Source organism: Myxocyprinus asiaticus, chromosome 39 (assembly GCF_019703515.2).
Source record: "Myxocyprinus asiaticus isolate MX2 ecotype Aquarium Trade chromosome 39, UBuf_Myxa_2, whole genome shotgun sequence".
In the NCBI taxonomy this organism is placed as follows: Eukaryota; Metazoa; Chordata; class Actinopteri; order Cypriniformes; family Catostomidae; genus Myxocyprinus; species Myxocyprinus asiaticus.
The window spans coordinates 11188066-11212121 of NC_059382.1; the positions used below are offsets into that span (position 1 = coordinate 11188066).

Sequence of the window (24056 nt, forward strand, 5' to 3'; positions counted from 1 at the left end):
GGACGGGGCACTCTCTGGCACACGCGCCCAGACCTCTGGAATCTCCATGTCTGGCTCCTGGACGGGACGCGGAAGACCTAAGCGGTCTACCACCCGCGGTGGTAGACACGATCACTCAGGCTAGGGCCCCCTCTACGAGGCGCCTGTATGCCTTTAAGTGGCGTCTGTTTGCTAAGTGGTGTTCTTCCCGATGCGAAGACCCCCAGAGATGCGCAGTCGGATCAGTGCTTTCCTTCCTGCAGGAAAGGCTGGAAGGGAGGCTGTCCCCTTCCACCTTGAAGGTGTACGTTGCTGCCATAGCAGCACACCACGACGCAGTCGACGGTAAGTCCTTAGGGAAGCACGACCTGATCATCAGGTTCCTAAGAGGCGCCAGGAGGCTGAATCCCTCCAGACCGCGCCTCGTTCCCTCATAGGATCTCTCTGTAGTTCTTCAGGGTCTACAGAGAGCCACCTTTGAGCCTTTGCAGTCAGCCGAGCTTAAGGCACTCTCCTTGAAGACTGCCCTCCTGACTGCGCTCACTTCCATCAAGAGGGTAGGTGACCTGCAAGCGTTCTCTGTCAGCGAAACGTGCCTGGAATTCGGTCTGGGTTACTCTCACGCGATCCTAGGACCCCGACTGGGCTATGTGCCCAAGGTTCCCACCACCCCTTTTAGGGACCAGGTGGTGAACCTGCAAGCGCTGCCCCAGGAGGGGGCAGACCCAGCCCTGTTGTTGCTGTGTCCAGTGCGTGCTTTACGCATCTATTTGGATCGCATGCAGAGCTTTAGAATCTCTGAGCAGCTCTTTGTCTGCTTTGGTGCACAGCGGAAAGGAAGTGCTGTCTCCAAGCAGAGGATCGCCCACTGGCTCATTGACACCATAACTATGGCATATCTCGCCCAGAACAGCTGCCCCCGGTAGAGCTATGAGCCCATTCTACCAGAGGTGTAGCGGCTTCTTGGGCCATGGCCAGAGGTGCCTCTCTAACAGACATTTGCAGAGCAGAGGGCTGGGCAACACCCAACACCTTTGCAAGGTTCTACAACCTCCGGGTGGAACCAGTTTCGTCCCAGGTAGTGGCACGCAACACAAGCGGATAAGCCTGGGATAGCTGGCCGGGTGTATCACTTGCACATAGCGCCTTCCACCTCCCTTGGAGCTGAAGATGTGCGCCATTAATTCCCAGTAGTGTTCACAAACTTTGTTCCCTGGTTGACTTCCTCTGAGCCCTGTGGCAGTCGAGTTTTCAGAGACACTCGCTGCCGGCCCAGTACACATGCTAATTAAGAGTCCTGTTCTGGGGTAGGTGCTCCGCATGTGGCGGTTCCCTGTAAGGCTAACCCCATGCGATTATATATCTTCCGCTAATTTGTTTCCCTGTTGGCAAACTGCGTCTTCCTTGGGCATAGCCCCTCTGCCCCAGTCTCCATGTTTGTAGTATCTCCTCCCCATCGGGCAGGATCTACCTTGAAGACTCTCCACATGGTTGGAAAGACCATGTGACGTATTCTTCCTCTTAAATATCCCCCCCTCTCTTTGGGCGAGGTGTGGTCTCTGCTGTGTCTTCCCCTTGGGAGGGACACCCCCCGACCAGACCTGGCGGCCCAGTCTGATAATCCCCTTCTTTTTTAGGGAGTGGAAAAAATAAGAGGAAAGGAGGCCACGACTGGGTTAAGCCTGTCTCTATTTTTTGGGTAGTCGACTTGTCCCCAAAAAGGTCCATTCGACACTCACAACTATGTTGGGGGAGGTTATGTGTCGACCTGGTGTGCTGGCTATGAGGCACACAGCAGTCTGCCCACCACACACCGCCAGTTCATGTAACACAGTTCAGCCAGTTGTGGCATTTCGTATATAGGGACCCCTAGTGTCACTACATCGACACAACGTCGAGTGAGTGACAGATAGGGAACGTCATGGTTACTTGTGTAACCTCTGTTCCCTGATGGAGGGAACGAGACGTTGTGTCCCTCCTGCCACAATGCTGAACTACCCGCTGAAATGGCCAGACCCTATATCGGCTCCTCAGCATAAAACCTGAATGAGTGGTTGCATACAAGCTCCTTTTATACTTGTATGTCCGGGGGAGTGGCATGCAAATACCACTCGCCAATTTTCATTGGCCTTTTATCAAAGACCAGAGGTGTCTCGGGCTCCCAAGAGTGACCCCTAGTGTCACTACATCGACACAACGTCTCGTTCCCTCCATCAGGGAACGGAGGTTACACAAGTAACCATGACGTTTTGTTTCTAAAAATAATCAATCGTTTGCGTTCAGAAGAACTTTATTTGTCGACTGGATTATTCTGATCCACCCTAAATATGCATTTTGGACCGTCAAAACTTGGAGGACATTCACCTGCATTGTTTAAAGGAGGAGGCCTGAAATAAAATCCTAAAAGTCTTAAATTCTGTTTTGATGAAGAAAGAAACTCAGATACATCTTGGATGACCTGAGGGTGAGTAAATTATCAGCAAATTTTCATTTTTGGGTGAACTATTCCTTTAAGCATCCAAATATTTTTGGGGCTACTGTATGTCACTTGGTGTGTATGAAAGATTCATATCCAATGCAAAAAAAAAATAGATATCCAAATCTAACATCAGTTGAACTATTTCCTTTAAAGCAAAATTATATTTCTGTATTTGCTGTTATCTCACCTTTGGCAGCATTCTCCTGCAGATTGACATCTCTAGCGTTGCGAGAGAAGCGGATGCCCTGGTAACTCTGCTCTCTGATGTACACGACCACCACTCCCAGAGAGGACTGCGATGGGTTACCCTGATCCATGGCCACCACAATAAGAGTCCGCTGGCTTTGGGTCAGTGCATGGAGCTTCTCAGTGGCTTGGATGGCCCCTGTCAAAGAGTTTATGGTGAAGCCTTTGACTGGGCTAGCGAACCGATAAAATACAGATCCATTTGCACCAAAGTCTTTATCTTCAGCTCTCATAGTGGCCAACACTTTGTGGTTGGAAATACTAGTGCTGGAGACATTTATGATGAGCGGGTCCATGACGAAATAGGGGGCATTGTCGTTTATGTCTAAGATGTGGACAGTCACCTGAGCAGATGTGTTATGGGGGTTGGAGGCTGAGGAGTCCATAGCGTAGACTTGGAAGCTGTAGGTGGCCACCTTTTCTCTGTCAAGAGCTGCCGCTGTTATGATGCGACCAGTGTGTTGGTCCACAATGAACATACCTCTGGACTCGGGGCTCAGGAAGTAGACCAACTTGCTATTGGACCCTATATCCTGATCTGAGGCCGAAACATCCAGAACAAAAGAACCATCTGGGGCATCTTCTAAAATCTCCACAGAGTAGCTGCTGCTAGGGAACACTGGGCTGTTGTCATTCAGATCCAAGACATTGATATCCAAAGTCACAGTGGTGGTGAGGGATGGTGTACCCTTATCTTGTGCTTCCACAGTGAGAGTGTATCCTGATTTGGATTCTCGGTCCAAAAGCCTAGAAGTGGACAGCACACCAGATTTCCTGTCCAAGTGGAAATCACCAAAATGGTCTCCCTCTGAGGAAAGAAAGATATATAGAATTGATGTTGTTACCCATGCCTTTGTTTAGTCATGTGCAATTAAACAGCAATCAACCGCTTTCATCACCACTGACAAAGTAGGGATACACCAATACAAAATTTGTGTGCCAATACTGATATCCAGTGTTGGGTTACTCAAAATCAGTAATTCACTACAAAATACTAATTAAGTCTCTAAAAATGTAATCAGATTATTTTACAAAAAAGCAATCACATTACTAATTATTTTAATTTACTTTCTAAAACACTTTCGGAAAGGTTTTTGTTTTCCTGCTCAACAAATTCAAAATAATGTCTATATTTCCTCCTTGTTCATTGACGCGTTAGGGGGAGCATGCCTGTTTGCTGTCACAAAACACTAACAGATTTTAGATTTTGGATTACACACAACACTGATGATATCCAATCATTTAGAACAACATCTGATGCCAATACCATTAGTTTGGTGGTACTGCTTTTTTACGCTACCTTGTTTCAAATCACTTTAAAATTCATCACACGACTTCAAAAGAAATGTAAATGTTAATATTTATAATTAATATTAATTAAATAGTTCACACAAAAATGAAAATTCTCTCATCATTTACTCAGCCTCATGCCATCCCAGATGTGTACGACTTTTTTCTTCTGTAGAACACAAACAAAGATTTTCAGAAGAAGATCTCAGATCTGTAGGTCCATACAGTGCAAGTGAATGGTGACCAGAACTTTGAATCTCTAAAAATCACAAAGTCAGCATAAAAGTAATCCATAGGTATCCAGTAGTTTAATCACTGTCTACTGAAGTGATCCAATCAGCTGTGGGTGAGAACAAACCAAAATATAACTCCTTTTTTACTCTACATCTTGCCATTGTGTAATGTTTAATGTGTTAGTTCCTGTTTCATGTCATGTGGTCCCCTGGTCATGTGATTTCATGTTTCCCTCCATGTTCATGTGTCTTGTTTTCATTGGTTTATTGTCTAATTGTCTTATTATTAGTTCAGTCTTGTCATTGGTTATCTTTGTCATGTGTTCTCCCATGTTCATGTATTTAACCCTCATGTTTTCCATTGTCCATTGTCAGGTATTGTTTGTGAATGTAACTTTGTTGGTGTACAGCATTCCATGTTTTGTTTCATAGTCAAGCCAAGTTATGTCAAGTCAAGTTTAGTCTAGTCATTCATGTTTATATTTGTTTTATTCACATTTGAAATTATGTTTTCTAGATTTCACTTTTGTTAATAAAATTGCACTTGGGTTCTACACTTCATCGTCGTCTTCGTCGCAATTGTCATTGCCAGCGCCAGCAACATCGTTACACATTGCAATCTGTAGGCACGATCAAGATTTCAAGCTTGATTACACTTCCTTATGCTTGACGCATGAGCAGAGCACTAGATGCCGCAACAGAAAGTGAAATCGAGCTTGAAATCATGATGGCCAAGGAGACTGATGTCAAGATTTTAGTGAAAAAGAAGTTATATTTTGGTCTGTTCTCACCCAAAACCAACTGGATCATTTCAAAAGACATTGATTAACACTGGATGTCTTATGGATGACTTTAATGTTGCTTTTATCTGCCTTTTTAAGCTTCAAAGGCCTGGCCACCATTCACTTTCATTGTGTGGACCTTACAGAGCTGAGATATTCTTCTAAAAATCTTTGCTTGTGTTCTGCTGAAGAAAGAAAGTTATAAACATCTGAGATGGCATGAGGATGAGTAAATGATGAGAGATTTTTCATTTTTGGGAGAACTAACCCTTTAATAGTAGTTCCACATTGTAACATTTTAGCAGTGCAAAGCTTACAAATTGCCACTCTGGTAGGCTGTTCATTTATATCACGCAATGTCTGATAAAGCAGATAATTGCTTTTATTGGCCGATACCAATTATTGCCCGATACATTGGTGCGTCGCAACCTTAAAGGTTGAGTTTTTACCATATCATAAAAATAATATATATCAAATAACAACATTATATGTTGAAATGTGAAAATACATTTATTTATAATACTGCTTATTACATAATAATTGCATATATCCACAGGGTCAGGTCTCCTACCAGTGATTTTGTAGTGCACCACCCCACTGTCCCCAGAGTCGTGATCTGTGGCTCTGATTGTAATGAGATTCACAGGCTCTTGGTTCTCAGGCACCTCCAAGCTGTAGTACACTCTCCCAAAGACTGGTCTATTGTCATTCTCATCCAGCACTGTGACACGCACTCTGGTCTTAGTGAAATTGGGTGGAGAACCACCATCTCTGGCATAAACTGTTTATGAGACAGAAGTTATAAACTGACTCACCAAACATTTTCCCAACTGTGACATGACACTGGCAGCAACAAAAAACTCCACTCATGAACCTAGCCATAGGAAAGCATTTCTAAGAGCTATTGCTGAATAAATTCTCTGTTGGATATCATTTGTTTTCTTTCTAGGAAGTACCTGTCACAGTATAAAACCCTTGGGTCTCCCTGTCCAAGGCTTTGGTGGTTGTTATGACTCCTGTCATCGGATGGATGCTGAACTCATCTCCTACAATGCTTCCGTATGTCACAATTCCGTTTGTTCCTATGGAAGAAACAAACACACTCACACAGATAATCAATACAGTTTCCAGGAATGCTAGCCCTGTACCAGCATCCATTCCAAATTATTGTGTCTGTACAGAGACTTCATTCTTAAAAAACTGTACACTCTGTACAATTGACTTTTCTCACGAAATGGGTAAACAGAGCAGCTCACCCTGTTTTTATTTGTTTGTAGTTAATATTGCTGTTTAAGCATTTGGCCTTGCCACTGGTGTTTGGATAGCAGTTTGCGTGCAAAAGGCGAGCGATCTGGCAGAGTGTCACCTGTTTACCTCTATAATTGTTCATGGAGAGAAAGTTTATGATCCTTCTGTTTTATTTGCCCCTGAGTAAGTCCAGGAGAATGCAGTGCTTCCCTTCCCCCTTCCAGTTTGGCTGGCACCAATTAAAACCACACGCTTTAACTTGAGATGGATTTGGCTCTGACGTGCTGTGTTTTTAGGGAAACATTGACCATAAACAAATATTCGTGTCATTTTTAATGGGGTTGATGTGACCACCGTAAACCTCACCATGTGGAAAGGAGTTTTGCTTACGAGACTCAATGTGTATGTTCTAGGGATCTCTGTAGAAAACTACATATTTTCAAAATCAACTGTTGGTGGGATACCTGAATGACTAATTTTCGTTAGGAAGCCCTGCATCATTAGGGTGGTTTTGGTTTCACTTGTCCCGAATTGGATGCACATTTTAGGGTAAGTTTATATAAGACACGTTCTTGCATTCAAAAACAACTATGACAGAGTAAAAGAATTAAACAGAATGAAGAGGTCTCAATGCACATTTTTGATAGTAGTAAACTATTTTTTACTTGACACTGAGTCTTAAAAACACAACACCCATGGCAGGATGCTCAAAACACAGTGCAAGACGCAACGCAAAGGCCAAAGACGTCCGTCTGAATGTGTATGGCTGTAACGGCAATGCATTAAAAGGGATGGATTAAAAGATGCTAAAGCGCGGCATGCTAATTAAAGCAATAGAGGCAGTCCAGTTTATTTCAGCAAAATTTAAATACAAGCAAATATATGAACACCTTTACATGTTACTAGGAATCTATGATCTGGTATAATTAAAACAGATGGATGATTACAGTACTGTGCAGAAGTTTTGTGACATAATTTTTATTTATCCAATAACTTCATACAAAGTGCAGTAAACAAAAAAAACTAAATCAATAGCATAGGAGAATAGTCCGGAGAATAGCACAGGATTTATAGACAATTGGAAGAAGAGTTTTTGGGGTAGACTTGACCTGCTAAAGAGAGACGGACTCCTTTATAGTAATTTGGCTCATAGTCTTAATAGTGATAGTATTTGACTAACTGGGGCCCAGGTCTGGAAGCATACAAACTAGTTAATCTGAATGTCTGCTAGCTGCCTTGAAATGTCACACAGGTCACGTAAACTACAACACATAGGGACTGTATCACCTAGATATCATATAGAGACTGTGTCTGTTCCCTGAACTACCAAAAACAAACCCCTCAATAAATAATTTAGAAATAACTTAGAAATTTGATTAAGGTCAAACTTTAACCAAAAATTAAAGATAAACATCATATAAAGGTAGGGCTACTAAACATTAGAACTCTTTCAACCAAAGCACTACTGTAAATAAAATGATTACAGATCATAGTTTGGATGCGCTCTGCGTGACTGAAACCTGGCTTTAAACTTAATATTAGTTTAAATGAATCTACTCCCCCAGGTTATTGTTATAAACACGAGCCTCGTCTGAAGGGTCGAGGAGGAGGTGTTGCTACAATTCACAGTGAAATTTTTGGTGTTACTCAGAGGACAGGATATAAGTTTAAGTCTTTTGAACAAATAATGCTTAATGTGTCATCTTTTGCCCTTGCTACAGTATACAGATCACCCGGGCCATACTCAGATTTCCTTGGTGAATTTGTAAAAAATTTTATCAGATCTTGTAGTTATTGAAAATAGAGCTTTTAATTGACTTCAACATTCACATAGATAACGAAAATGACACATTGGGATTAGTATTTATTGATATTCTCAACTCTCTTGGAGTCAGACAAAATGTAACAGGACCAACTCATCACCATAATCATAAGCTAGATTTAATTCTGTCATATAAGTGATGTTAATACTATAGAAATTCTACTGCAGAGCGATGACATCTCTGATCATTACCTCATCTCTTGTTTGCTGCGGTCAGCTAATGTCACTCAATCTACACCATGCTATTGTTCAGGTAGAACTATTCTTTCGACCACTAAAGATAGCTTCACTAATAATCTTCCAGAATTGTCTCACATACTCAGTAAGCCAAAAAGAAGAACTTGATGTAATAACAGAAAATATAAATACAGTCTTCTCTAGCACTCTTGATAGTGTCGCCCCCCTTCGATTAAAGAAAATTAAAGAAAAAAGCCCCGCACCATGGTACAATGATCACACTCATGCTCACAAGAGAGCAGCTCGGAAAATGGAGCGCAAGTGGAATAATACAAAATTAGAGGTATTTTGCGGTGCATGGAAGGATAGTGTCTGTAGCTACAGACAGGCACTAAAAGCTGCCATGATCTATAACGCTGCATAAAATTGAATGGCATCTATGCTAATATTATTTTATTTGTTTCCATGTTTCAACATCGGGATTCATATCCCTAAGTTACCAGAGCTGGCCAGATCCAGCTCTGTTCATGCTTGGTGTCGGACTCTACTGCTACGTGTCGCTGAGTGATGATGACAAACTACAGCTGGTGCTAGCCAGACATCACTTCAGTCTTTTGACTTCAGAGGATGAACTGATGCCAACTCCAACTGTAAGACATTGGATACTTCATATGCCACTGCCTGAAACTTGGACTTAAGATGGACCCCAATGAACCTCACCAAAATGACCTGTCAGTTGAACTGCGATGCACCTCACTGATCTCTGCCTGCATCACCTTTGTCTATTAATGGACCACACTCTTGACATGGAACACATAGACTACACTGCAAAAAATTATTTTCAAGGCAAGTATTTTTGTCATGTTTTCCTGTAAAATTATCTAAACATTCTTAAAACGTGATTTATTTACTTATCAAGCAAAATGGGAAAGTGAACTTTAGACTCAAAACAAGAAAAATAAATCTGCCAATGGGGTAAGCAAAATAAATTTGTTTTCTCTTTAAATTAAGTTTCTTTTTCTTACTCCATTGGCAAACAGTTTTTTCTTGTTTTAAGCATAAATCTCACTAAATTTGATAAGATTTCTCTCAAAACAGGACTAAACATCTTATACCAGTTTGCTCATCAAGTAAATAAATCACGTTTTAAGAATGTTTAGATCTTTCTACTGGAAAACAAGTCAAAAATACCAACAAAAGACTTCATCAGCCAACTAACAAAGGACAGTGCATCTATGTGAACTTCTGCAGTTAATCCAGGATGAACTTCGAAGACATTAGTCATTGATCTTACAGTTCATACAAAATCTTTGTTTAAACACTTTAAACTTTAAACCATGACTTGCACTGCACACAAATAACTAATATTGGCATTATATTCATGATGTTAGCCAGAGGGGAACTGGCCCCCACAGTGAGCCTGGTGTCTCCCAAGGTTATTTTTCTCCACTAACCAACATCTTATGGAGTTTTGTGTGACTTTGGCTTGCTCACTGGGGTTCTAAATACAATTATTATTTAATTATTTATTTTTATCCACAATTCACAATCATATATAATCAAATTACACAATGGTCATTCTAAGACTTATTATAGATATTACAGTTTCATTGTCTGTTAAAGTGTGATTTTCTGTAAAGCTTCTTTGAAACTATGTGTGTTGTGAAAAGCGCTATACAAATAAAAATGACTTGACTTGACCCTATGCCTTTAAAACAGCACTAATTCTCCTAGGTAAACCTGTGCAGAGTTTTTCAGGGTTGTTGGCAGATATGTTGTTCCAAGCATCTTGAAGAACTTGCTACAGTTCTTCAATGTATTTAGGCTGTCTAAATTGTTAGAAATCTCTAAATGTAATTGCAGCCTGACTCAATGATGTTGAGACCCGGGCTCTATAGGGGCCATACCATCTATTGAACGATTCCTTGGTCCACTTCTATTCTATTCTATTTGTAAAAGGAATGTTTTCAAATCTAAAATTTATATTTTCTATTGACAAACTAAAGCAGAAGATTTAAAATAACCATCTTAAGACAAATGTTTTTGTGAAATAACTAATGTGATTTTTTAAAGACTTTTGCACAGTACTGTATATGTTGAGGAGTATATTTTACCTTGATCTAAGTCTGAAGCTGAAACCACCAGCACAGTGGTTCCTGCAGGCTGATTTTCTGCTATAAAAGCTTCATATTCACTTTCCTCGAAGTACGGTGCCTCATCATTTATGTCAATCACCTGGATTGACAGTAACTGGCTGCTGGAGTGCTGCTGTACACCACGGTCCTCTGCCACTATGGTTAGGTTGTATAGGTCTTGCTCCTCACGATCAATTGGTTTAAGAATAGACAAAGATCCTATAGGGGAAAATATGGAGAAATATGTAAGATTACTTCAATATACAGGTATTTACCATTGTGTTATCAGGTATTTTATCTGGTATTTTGTCTGGTTAGCAAACTGCAGTTAAACAACTAATTTTTAACAGTTTTAAAGAAAATGTGGGTCCTTGCCCATTCAGTACTCCCGGCCACGATGCTAGGGTGTTGTGTGTGCTTGCCGGGGCGTTGATATGCAGTTGCCAAAGTTTTCTTCTTGATTTTTAGCACATTATTATGTGGTTCTGAGGTATCATTTCATGGCATAAACGTACTAATAGTGGTGTAATTGCTTAGCAAGCACCACTAATAACAGAGCCATGATGTCAGCTGTTGAAGAATGCCAAAATACACCTTGCATTCAACTCAAGCCTTATTAACATACATTACAACGATTGATGTACAGCACATTTTGGAGCACGCTGTGATCTTGCATAAGATTTACACAGTAACACTCCCAGCACAGAGAGAGTTGACGCCTTTCTGCTGTGTTAAAAATGAGTGGAAGTCATACGGCATATGCAAATAATATGACAGCAGATGAGAAAACAAACAAACATGCAAAGTCCTCCCTACCTGAATGCTGACTGAGCCACTCTAACAGCCGAACTATCTGACTACAGTTTACGAGTTTTTTCCACAGCAAACAGAAAGAGAGCATAAACAAGCACTGCCTGTCGTGCCCTGCTCAAATTTGGGGGTGCCAGCACCCCTGTTGTTAGCCTACCACAAGCGAGTGGTACTCCTATTGATCCAATCTCAATTTCATGCCTTTAAAGAACCAGACGCAATGATTCAAAGCAGGTTGCAAAGGCATGATGGGAACTGGGACACTAGAGGGTGTTTTTGCTCTGTTTCTGCTTATTTTTTCCCTCCCTTCTATCTCCATAACGCTGAGCTAACATGCCTGTGAGGCCTTAATCTGGTTAGAATTACCAGCTCAAATATTTTCAGACAATTTGACTCCTCAACCGTCATGCTCTGATAACATACAGAGAAACCAAAAGGAAGATCAAGGATGTTCTGCTTTTCCGTTCTCATCTTAACAGCAGTGGAGAGGATACATTTTTGGGAACTGATTTTAAATTTCAAAAGTAAGCAAGACAGTTTGCACAGGGAGTTTGCAATTTGTAAGGCAGATACATTTTATTTCAAGCTTATTATGACAGCATACTCAAATAATGTCAAGTTTCATTTAGTGTACATATCTCTACATCTTTGAAAAAAAATAAATAAAAAATGAAATCTATGATTCCTGTCAGGTAGCCTCTAGTGTTTGACTAATATACATACAGTTTGGTGCATTTTGCAGCTTTTAAAACTCAGAAAACAAATATACTGTACATTTCTGTTTGTGATATTTATTTAACTCCAAGTCTCTCGCTTATTTACTATCTTTCAAATAAGATTTAAAGCCACTAAACTCGCAACGAGCACAACCAATCACAAGCAATTATGCTTAATAAGGCAACAAGTTGTAAGGTCATGTAAACAAATTAAACGGCTTCCCTTTATCGGCGTAAGGTCATAAATTGGTTAAGCAAAAATGATTGACACATAGGGGGTATTTACACTTGGTCACTTCATGTGTTTTTACTGATCGGATTGCTATCCAACTGAATAAGCACATTCCATTTATACTCAGCCACATCAATGAGTCTCCGGCAAATGCATATAAATCCGATCTTCAATGAAAACGGAATTCATTTAAATGATTATGCTAATGCCGGGCAGCAAATTTAAAATATGTGATTTATTATTTGATTCCAAGTGACTTTGACCCCAGTGCGGGTATCTCTGTGTGTGCAAGCTGTGTATTTTTCCTCTCTGGGCTTGTCGTAGTTAAGATATATCCATGCGTGCACCAAAATAAATGATAAAAAAGTTCTGTCTCTCCTACAATGTTCATTCTTTTTTTACTTTGTTATTATTTATTGCGCAACACAAGCCCTATGCCAATACTCAGTAAGAGCTGTTATGTTTCGCATTTTCCCTACAATGATATAGCACTGTTTGTGCGGAGTAAAGTTTACATACACTGGCGGCCATAAGTTTGAAATAATGTACAGATTTCGCTCTTACGGAAAGAAATAGATACTTTTATTCACCAAAGTGGCATTCAACTGATCACAATGTATGGTCAAGACATTAATAACGTGAAAAATGACTGTTACAATTAAAAAAAAAGAAAAAAAAAAAAAGAAAATGTTCAGAACTTCTTAAACTACTTCAAAGAGTTCTCATCAAAAAATCCTCCTCGTGCAGCAATGACAGCTTTGGAGATCCTTGGCATTCTAACTGTCAGTTTGTCCAGATACTCAGGTGACATTTCACCCCACACTTCCTGTAGCACTTGCCATAGATGTGGCTTGTCAGGCACTTCTCACGCACCTTACAGTCTAGCTGATCCCACAAAAGCTCAATGGGGTTAAGATTCATAACACTCTTTTCCAGTAATCTGTTGTCCAGTGTCTGTATTTCTTTGCCCTTAACCTTTTCTTTTTGTTTTTCTGTTTCAAAAGTGGCTTTTTCTTTGCAATTCTTCCCATTAGGCTGCACCCCTAAGTCTTCTCTTTACTGTTGTACATGAAACTGGTGTTGAGCAGGTAGAATTCAATGAAGTTGTCAGCTGAGGACATGTGAGACGTCTATTTCTCAAACTAGAGACTCTGATGTACTTATCCTCTTGTTTAGTTGTACATCTGGCCTTCCACATCTCTTTCTGTCCTTATTAGAGCCAGTTGTCCTTTGTCTTTGAAGACTGTAGTGTCACCTTTGTATGAAATCTGTATAGCCTTCACTCCTCAAAACAATGATTGACTGACGAGTTTCTAGAGAAAACTGTTTCTTTTTTTGCCATTTTTGACCTAATATTGACCTTAAGACATGCCAGTCTATTGCATACTGTGGCAAATCAAAAACAAACACAAAAGCTGTGTCTCGTTTTGAAGACTGTGTGCTAGGTAGGATGTGTCCTTTGAAGGCTGCAGTATACAGAGCCTCCTCCTTTAAACAAGTCTCGTTAAACGAGACGGCCTTCGTAGGACAAATGAAAACGGAACATAACATGGTTGCTATGACAGCACGCCACTCTTTAACAAGCGCGAGCGCTTTGGGTGAGAAGGGAGCAATGTCCCTTTGGAAGGGAATGTATGAGGTACATTTTAGGAGAGTTATAATGATGTAAAGGATTTTACAGGTGTACTTTTAGTCTAATACTTTATTTTAATTATATATTAATATAATTATACATATTATATACTCTGCACCCATCTACTGGTACTTCAACTTGGGAAATAACATTACTTGTGTTTAAACATCATATTTATGGGCAAATTGATGTTATTTTTTTTAGACATTTCTGCTGAAGCAAAGAATTGTGGGTTGTGAGTGCCCACGAAGGATACACCTCATGCATCCTTCGAATTCCCGTGAAAGAAGGTCGCATTCGAAGACTGCATTCGAAATGTCCTACTCGCTTTTATTAAACGAGACAGCCTCTGACGTATGTGGCCGGCAAATGCGACCTCCGGAGGATGCAGCCTTCCAAACGAGACACAGCCAAAGACAATGTTAAGCTTCATTTAATGAACCAAATAACTTTCAGCTGTGTTTGATATAATGGCAAGTGATTTTCTAGTACCAAATTAGCAATTTAGCATGATTACTCAAGGATAAGGTGTTGGAGTGATGGCTGCTGGAAATGTGGCCTGTCTAGATTTGATCAAAAATTACTTTTTTTAAATAGTGATGGTGTTGTTTTTTACATCAGTAATGTCCTGACTATACTTTGCGATCAGTTGAATGAATTAAAGTACCAATTTCCTTCCAAAACAGCAAAATCTGTACATTATTCCAAACTTTTGGCCCCCAATGTATGTAGCTTGAACAGTCAAATGGATTTACACTTGACATTTGACACTTGACTAGGTTTACACTTGACTTTTTACTTGAGTTTTGTTTTGAATGTGTCTCAAACCACCTCCAGAGGTGGTTTAAGTGATTGGATTTATATCCGTCTCAAAAACACATGAAGTGACCACTTGTAAATACTTGTAATAGATTTCTGCTGATTATACCAGTTTCAAGTTGGATGTAAACACCTTTACCACCTTTATCCAATGTGCGCAAATGTTTCTGGTGCCTAGACATGGCTCGGCTACCATATGGCTAATGTCTGTTTATGTTTTAACATCAAAAGCAGAGATTAACCTGATGATTTCAAATTTCATGTAAACACGGATATCTTTCGATTTTTTATAAGCTGGTTTTTGGTATCAGCTTACAGGTGTGCATGTAAACCCACTCTTTGACGAAAAAACTCTGTGTGATTTTACTCCCAGAAGTTGCGTAAAGTCAGCCAATGAAATTAGAGCTTTTCAGTTTGAGAACGTTTTTCCAGTTTTGTATGCTTTATGCATCAGACGGTCAGCAAATGGACTATGGGTGGTTCATGGGCATGCTTTCTGATGTTGACACTTGATAACCTTCTTTGCAGTAAGACTAAGCTAGATGCTAAATTGATGTAGTTTGTTAAACTGATATGCACAGCATGCTCAAGAAAGGTCAGAGCTATAGTCTCTGGTCTGAGGCTTTTGAAACACAGAACTCATGCTTAAGAACAGGTTTGATCTAGTTTCATATTTTAATAAATCCCTGCGGCCTTTGGTACTCAGTGTGGGGCTGACACACATATCAAGGTCCACAACAAAGCACACTGGAACAGAGACAAAATCTGAGATATCTGTGAGTGACAGAACATGCTGTAAATAGCTACCAGCTGAGTGAGGTATACTGTCTAACACTCTCTGCTTTTTGTCATGGTAATGACACAAACACACATAAACCTGCACCAATACATATTCAATTGTTGGAAAGTCTGTAGAACTCTCAGTGCAGAGCACAATTTAAAGGGTTCAATGACATGAGACTAAATGTTGAGCTGGCAGTATTTAGGATTAAAAGAATTAAAGAGCATTAATAAGATTGTGACTTTAGAGGAGAGGAAAGAGCAAGCACAACAGAAATGCACCAACAAACTCTAGTAAAGAAGCAAAAAATAATTTTGTGTGACCAAATCTCGCCAAGACATGTCCTGTTCATATTTGACCCCAAAATCTCTGATTGACCACAAACAGAAAAAAATACTGTACTGTATATACTGTGTAAAGGAAACTAAGCCTATTTTAGAACAAAGACTTTTCAAATTGAAATATTTTGAAGACAATTATCCACATTAACCCCAAAATTAACATTACTGGAATTAATAATATATATTTATTTTGCATCATAGTAACAAAAATCTTTCACACAATTCCTTTTTTTTTCTTTCTTGTAAATCAAGAGAAATAATTTAAGGCAGTACAACAAATACTGGGCTGGATTTGAACCTTCTGTACATGTCCCAAATTACCAAGCATGCAAACCAGCCAGCCAGCCATCCATCTATCCATCCATTTTTCCATCCATCCAATCTGGCTGCACTGCATTATATTTAGTAAACAGCATGCATTTTATTGTACCTGCTGATTGATTTACCTGTTTCAGGGTTGAGGCTGAACTTCCCCCCTGTATTGCCACTTTGGATGCGGTACAAAACTCGCCCGTTCTCACCCTGGTCAGCATCAACAGCCATGATGTAGACTATGACAAAGCCCACAGGTTGGTCTTCCATCACACTCACTACAGATGGTGAGATGAAGACAGGCTCGTTGTCATTCACATCAGTAACAAAGACACGGGCAGTGACCGTTCCACGCCTTCGTTGGCTGACATCAGGGGCTGAATCGGTCGCCTGAACCACCAAGAGAAGAGAGGAGGTTCTTTCATGGTCTAACATCTTCCCCAAAGACAGAACTCCTGTAGTAGGATCCAGTAACAGAATGTCTGGACTGTTTGGCCACTGTTGAAGGACTGAATAGTGAACTTCGCTGTTGGGTCCACTTCCATCTTTATCAATAGCCTGGAAGGTGTAGATAGTGGACCCAGGCTCTGTGTTCTCAGGTACGACAATGGTGATGGGGTCTTCGGGAAACTGGGGAGCATGATCATTGCTGTCCTGGACATCAATTACCAATGTAACAAAATGACTTTTAGGCAGGGGCATGGAAATGTCATCCACTTCAACCTGAAGGGTGTATTGAGGAGCTTTTTCAAAGTCAAGCTCCTGGGCCAGGTAAACGTCACCCGTCTGGCGGTCTACCACAAAGGTTCCATCACAGTCTGTGCCTCCTACTACGGTATACGTGACCAGGCCTTCTTCAGGAAGGGTCTGAGAATCAGGTGATCGCACAGATCCAACAATGGAGCCAGGTTTAGCACCCTCCACAGAATTCAACGTTAACAACTGGGAGTTAGAGGTGGACGACCCTTTGCTTGAACTGAGAACCTGCAAAGAAAGAGATATTGCTTGCTTACTATTTAAGGAGCTAAAATAAAAAATTCAGAGCAAAATGCCTTTTCACACCCCACACATAAGTAGTGCTGCAGCGTTCTCTCATAAAAGCCTTTATTTTTATAGCATAAATTCAGCAAAACTGAACTTGTACTGCACTGTTTATATGGGTGACGCTTATGTGCTGCTTATGTGTTCTCTGTAAAACAAGCCTCACATTTCAGCGCCACTTATGCACTGCTTATGCAAGCTGTGTGAAACGGGCCTAGTACTAAATGTTTGTTAAGTTCATTTGATAACAGAAATTGATATAATAAACTTTTTAGTTATCGTTCAAAGGATTAAATTTAACGAAAGTTTACGGAGTTCCTATGACTTATGGAATCGAACAGGAACATACTGCAGCCACATATTTATTTTTCTTTTTACTGGGTTTGGGCTTTTGTAAGCTCAAACAACAAGCCTGCAAGCATTAATCAGAGTTAATTTGATGGGTCTACGACTGCCAGGAAAAATAATACCGGATTAAAGTAAACATAATCAGAAAAGGAAACTGTTAGAACATTCACATTTTGCAAAGGGGCATATTCTTTAAAAAAAGCACACATTTTACAGAGTTGTACGCTACTCAAATAGACTTCAAAGTAAAAGCACCTCACTTCCTAATATGGAAGCATGCACCGTTTTTTCACAGATGAGACATTGTTTTGATAGTTATGAGAGACTGTGTGTGTGAGTCCACCAGGGTGAGAGAAAGAGAGAGGGATACAGACAGAAAAAGAGAAGGATATATTCAAGCAGCCAGCAAACTGACACGCAAATGGTAATAGTAACAAAATAGTAACCACACCAAGTCAGCGAGAACCAAATCAGACAAATTTGTGAACAAATCATTCAGATTTGTGAACTGGATCAACTGATTCACTCAAAAGAAGGCCTTGTTCACAAAATTAGTTCACAAAATTAGTTCCTTTTATGTTTCACAGTAGAAAGTAAGTCTTACAGGATTTAAACAACTTAGGGTGAAGGTAAGTAAATTATGACAGAACTTTAACATTAATCAAACAAAATCTAATTGTGTAACTTATGCAATTGGCTTTGCGTTAAGTCTACACAAAGAGTAGTTTTACAATAAAATCGTACATTGGCCTACAACACAGGTTATTATGAATATCCTCTTCATTTTCCCCCCCATGATTAACCCTTGTGCGTCAATAAAAAAAAGTTACTCAGAGGTCCTTCGAGGACAAAAATGTCCGCGTCAAAAAACTGCCATAATATTATTATATAGTATTTTCCACTTTCAATTAGGTAATTTTTTTAACCAACATCAGTCCTGATCATAACCACCAAATATTCATTAATTTTCAGGATTTTAACCTTTTAAATGCCAGTTTGTTTACATAATGCCACTGTTGTTTTTTACACACACACACAAATTTCTCAATACACACATACAAAACACACTCTGACATCCATACCAAAACACCCACACAATTGTAGCTGCATCATTTATTCAATTGGCCTGCAGTGCTCTATAATACATCAAACAGAAAATAGGAAAAAAGCATGTAATTGCTCCATAGGCTAAACATGAGAAAAATGGCGCCATCTGGTGGAAAATATTACAAATTTAAATTTTGAAGCCAGGGCTCCGGAATGAAAGCATAATATCATAATATTCATGATTTTATGGTTTAATGGCACTGGGATCAAATATTGCAAATATTGTTTTAATGGGTTTCAATAGGGACATTTTTGTCCTGAAGGTCCTGAGTGTAACTATTTTGTGTACACAGTGTATTATAGATGTATTTTAGGAACTGTATCAAATAAAAATATCAAATATCAAAATTCCCCCCAAAATACACACCTTTGGCAAAATTTATGCCGTTGGCATTAACACAGCCAAAATGATCGAAAAACAAAAATGAAAAAGACAAAAATGTCCCAAAGGTCGCACAAGGGTTAAAGAATTATCATGCATCAGTATCATTAGTATACTGACAGTCATAAGATCACTTGAGGCAAAATCCTAATGAAACATAATAGGATAAGGGAATAATTAATCCCACAATAAGCAGCAAATGACACATCAAGGCATGTCCCAACAAAAAATTAACATGAGCTCACTACTTTTCACATAGCTGCTTTTGGATTAATCTACTGATTTCTGAAAGGCTGAGATTAGAGAGTAAATGCTGATGAGAGTTGACAAAACAAGCTCTCAGCTCTTTTTATTCTAATTAGAAGTCAGCTGTGAACTTTATTATTTAGCTTGGCGCAATGCGAAAATATTGAATACTTAGACAGCACAAATGTGTTTTCCAGCCATTCCTATGTTGGAGTTTACTAATGTTGCTGTCTGTTGTGTCTGTTTCCACTCCAATTACCTCGTTTGAGAAATATTAATTTGATCACTGGGGTATTTCACAAGGAACTTTCTGTTCTTCAAAGGGCTACAGAACTGTATTACGAGTCTGAGACTTTGACACTAAATAGCAGAGAACACAGCTGGCACTTATATCAGTTCAGCACTCCTACTTTGAATGTTTTACACCGTAATATCACACTTAAAATGTTGAAAACAACAACGGCTAAAGGGAGGAAACTCTGGAGGGAAAAAAAAGTCAAGGCTGAGACATTCATCTTTCTGAGCATCTAAAATTAGCCAGCTGAGAGTATTTTTCCCGGCATTGCTTAGGGAAGGTTACAAAAGTTGGACTACGACAGATGAGCTGGCCATGGAAATTTACAATGCAAGAATGTAAGCCTTGATTAGGCCAGCTAGATCAGACCATATTTCCTCTGCATGATGCTTAACCTGAGAGTGGATGTAAACTGAACCGTTCCTTTGGAGAATAATTTTAAGTTAATATTTTCTTATAATAGTATTAAATAAATAAATAAATAATTTTGTATATTATGAAAAGATGATGAGTAGAGCCGTGTGGCGGAAGGTGTTATTTTTAACTTATGATGAAGGCAATCTCCAAAATGGTCAATAACCCTCATGTTAACTACAAGTTTTGTGGTTTTATAGCCATAGCTCTCCAATGCACAAGATACATTTTAGTAACCTTGTCTGAAAACTAGCCAAAGTATTTTCCTAAGTCCTGAAACGTACTATAAAAAAGTATGCAAACACTAATCCTTCTAGTTTGGCAATTTGATTTCATGTGCGGTTCCTTTCTGAAATGTATCAGTGTGTAATTTATAGCTAAACACAGGTATTCATTGCATTCTAAGCATTTCAGCAAGGGCTACTATAGTGGTCATTAACGTGAACTGTTTTTTTTTCGGGTCCACTATTTTCATAGCGGAGCATAGGTCTGGGTGGTATATCGACTTAATTTATACTGATATATTTTCAAACGAGATATAGGATGAGACAATACCGTTTATATTGATATAGTTTGATGTTGCATTACATAACCTATTTCTTCCGTAAAGCCATGCCAGTGTTTGCATCTCTCCACTCTCATTCCGCCAAAATGCCAGTCTTGGTGAGCTGTTCATGTAAACACAGAGAATGATGTCTAAAGTGAACGTAAACATTAGCTGATCTGTATCGAAATGTACAACTTTAATGTACTTTTAAATGTAACCTAATAGACCTGCCGCTGTCTAGAGTATCCTTAATATTAATCAAACAACAATAACAAGAAAATGACAAAACCACTCCCTGCTCTTGGCTGGATAACTTTCCTTGTATAACTCTAGTATAAACATATTCAAGTATCATTCATACAGGGAAGACCAGTAGTAGTTTTGTCAAATTCATTCTGAATGTTTATTTGAATACTTGATACTCTTAATTTTTTTAAAGCTGCTAAAAAGCACTGTTTTCTTAATTTGTATTTATTTTTTGTTCTATAGTGTTTTATATTTTTTTCTATTCATTGCTTTTCTTTAGTTATTTTATTACTGACTGTTTACTACTCTTGAATAATAACTTGAGAACTTAATCATTTTATAATTAACAAATTAGTTAGTGTTAGGCTATTTTTGTTGTGGTATTGAAGCTGGTATCAAAAATCATCACATTTCACTAAAGACTACTGAAATTTTGGTATTGTGATAAATGTAGGGCTGCCCCCGACCAAAGATATTCCTAGTCGACTAGTAGGAGTTAATTTAAGAAAATGAAAATGGTTTGAGTTCCAGGGCTGAGAAAGAATGTTATAAGTAACATTGCTAACACTGTTCTACATTACAGAGAAATGCTAAACCGTAAATATAAATTTTACAAACTTACGCATGAAGCGAGCCGCAGCGACACCGGCAAAAGCTGTAATGATCCTGAATATGTCGGAAAAACCAGCAAGGAGACTGTCTGAACATTTTGATAATTTATAGAGAAAAATGCACATTAGGGTTGTGCCAACAGACGATGATCTCGGGGATCGACGATGGTCAGAGTGATCGCCAATAGTTGATGCCTATGATGATGTCAAGATGATATTTGGCTCGTTTTCCCATGTATTAAATTATTATAATTATTAGACTATTATTATCAAATTAATATTACAAATAATATTAGACACACAGACACGTGCTTGAAGAAACACTTTATTATATTATTAAGAACAGATGACAGAAAAGCCATCTATGCACATGTATGATGATATGGAGATGTGCAGTCTCGTGGAACACTTGCATCTAAAAGGTTCTCACTCTTTGTTTCTCTCTTCCTATTTTTTTTTTTTTTTTTTTTGCAAGAACAGTATCGTCTTTGAGTGCTGCAAATGACCTCAGACATCTCAGCTCAGGAGGTGTTTTGAGTTCAGTTCACTTTATTTCCACAGAGCAGTTTTTTGTGACCAACTCTGCAGCCTATAGCATACATCTGTGAGTAAAACATAAAATAATACAAAAACACGTTCACCTCGAACCATGATTTATAGTTCAGTGATTATTATCATCATTATAATTATTATTTTTACATTTATAATTGTTTTTATGTCTTCATTCGTGTAAGTAATTTTTCTGGTAAACGGAAAGGTGTATATATATATATATATATATATATATATATATATATATATATATATATATATATATATATTATTCTTTTATCACTTCATTATATTAATTGCTTTTTCATTTCGTTTGGAGTGCAATTTGAATTTAGAAATGTATTTGATTTAAGTTTATCTTTTTTTAAATAAATTAAATTTTCAATCACTAAAGCAAGAATATTCACCGATCCCTCAGCCCAGGGGTTGCCGATGTAATTGGATATTGCAATATATATTTATATATATCGTGAAGGAGGGAACAAAACGAATGTATTCACACACATGACGTATTTTATAACGAAATACCCGACTGGTAGAGAATGCACAGATGAAGTAGGTTCTTTGCCAGAGAGATGTTGATGTTGACAACTGTTGTAAAACCATCTTTCAAAAAATTTGCGGAGCAACAATTTTTTAAGACAATCTTACTGAGCACGTTAGTTAAAGTCGATATGATTGCAGTTAGCTACCTAAATAATAACACATCTGGTTTAAAAACACAAACATTTTAAGGTAACTCTATCACCCCCTTGAGTAAAAATGCAAAAGTGTACACTAAGAATGTTCAATGGGACCCTACGTTGGCCATGCTTTCGCATCTGCATTTGCATACTTGCTTAAAAAATTATTCTGGCCCAAGAATGAGAGTTCAGATGAAATAATGGTGTTCTATCTGTAGGGTTTTATTGCTCAGACAGGCCTCAGATATGTAATCCATCTATCATCGATTATGTATTAAATGTGCATGATTAAGATTGGTTAACAGACTGGACGTTATCTCAAAATAGCTACCGTTTAAGAGTTAATTAATCCCATATGACTCCTGAAGGTAGAGAGAGACTGACCTGTATTTTCAATGCTGTGGTGGAGCTCTGAGGGGGTGAACCACGATCAGAGGCCATAATAGTGAAACTGTACTCAGGTCGCTCAGAGTGGCTCAAAGGGGAGGAGAACCGCAGCTCTCCGGTGTTTGGGTTAAGAGAAAAACGTTCTGCTCTGGGACCTAGGCACAAAGAAGATAGAACAGGCAATGAAATCATGTTCGCATTGAAGAAAGCAAACAAAGCCAGGTATTGATTCTTAGATTTTTTTGCATCTTTCTTACCTGACATAGAATAGAAAATAGTTCCATTTTCCCCCTCATCAGGATCTCTTGCATAAATAGTACCCAACAGAAATCCAGAAGGCTGACCTTCCAACACCTGCACAGAGTCCACATCAGTTGGATAGAGCTTAAACTCAACTTCTCAACTTTTTAAATAATATGTTATCCTGTCACCTTTGCATATGATATGTTTATAATTTCTTGTATGTAGAATGATAATGAACATTATTATGCATATACTGTACAGTATATACATTTAAACAAGTAACTAAGCTAAGATAAAATGGTCTATTTGGCCTGGTTTCAAACATCAGCTTAGAAAGATCTTAAATCTTCAGTCTTTGATTATCCAGCATAACAGCTGCTTATGAAAGTTGGATACTACATTCTGCCAGTTATGATGCATACTTTATGTGTGCTGGTGTCTGTGACTTATGAGGCTGATATTAGCTCTCATACCTGCAGCAAGAGCTCTCTTCCTGCCTGAGCGTGAGTGAAGGAGGGGGCATTGTCATTCTCATCCAGAACTGTGATGAAAGCAGTGCTTGTAGCACTGTGTGGGGGAGTTCCACCATCCTGACCCACCACGATAAGCTGGTAGCTGGACTGAAGCTCACGGTCAAGAGAAATTCTTGTGCTTATCTCACCTTTAAACAAATAAGACAGAGGATAAAGATAGATGAAGAGAGAGAGAGTCAGACAAACTATTTAACTGCAGACAACAAGAGGTTGACAGTGAAATGTCAGTGGCAGAAGGCACAGATGGCACATCCCAACTACAGGGATGGAGGAACAGAGGAACCCCCTACACAGTTAGGATGGTGCCAGCAGTCTGGAGCAAAGTGTGTGATTGCCAGTATGCCAGACAGCTTCAGACTAGGGATGGGTCAGGATGGTCGATAAGG

General features: G+C 39.0%; 1 protein-coding gene across 1 annotated transcript in view; it reads right to left on the reverse strand.

Annotated features, from left to right (window-relative positions):
* Window positions 1–24056, reverse strand: part of dchs1a (dachsous cadherin-related 1a) — a 171062-nt gene that overhangs the window by 10970 nt on the left and 136036 nt on the right. The window contains exons 7-14 of the mRNA XM_051678446.1: window positions 23611–23798; window positions 23152–23248; window positions 22892–23049; window positions 16170–17019; window positions 10371–10610; window positions 5966–6091; window positions 5581–5790; window positions 2646–3512 (exon numbers count right to left, since the gene is read on the reverse strand). Coding sequence (XP_051534406.1) covers window positions 2646–3512; window positions 5581–5790; window positions 5966–6091; window positions 10371–10610; window positions 16170–17019; window positions 22892–23049; window positions 23152–23248; window positions 23611–23798 — 2736 coding nt within the window. The remainder of the gene's footprint in view (window positions 1–2645; window positions 3513–5580; window positions 5791–5965; window positions 6092–10370; window positions 10611–16169; window positions 17020–22891; window positions 23050–23151; window positions 23249–23610; window positions 23799–24056) is intronic.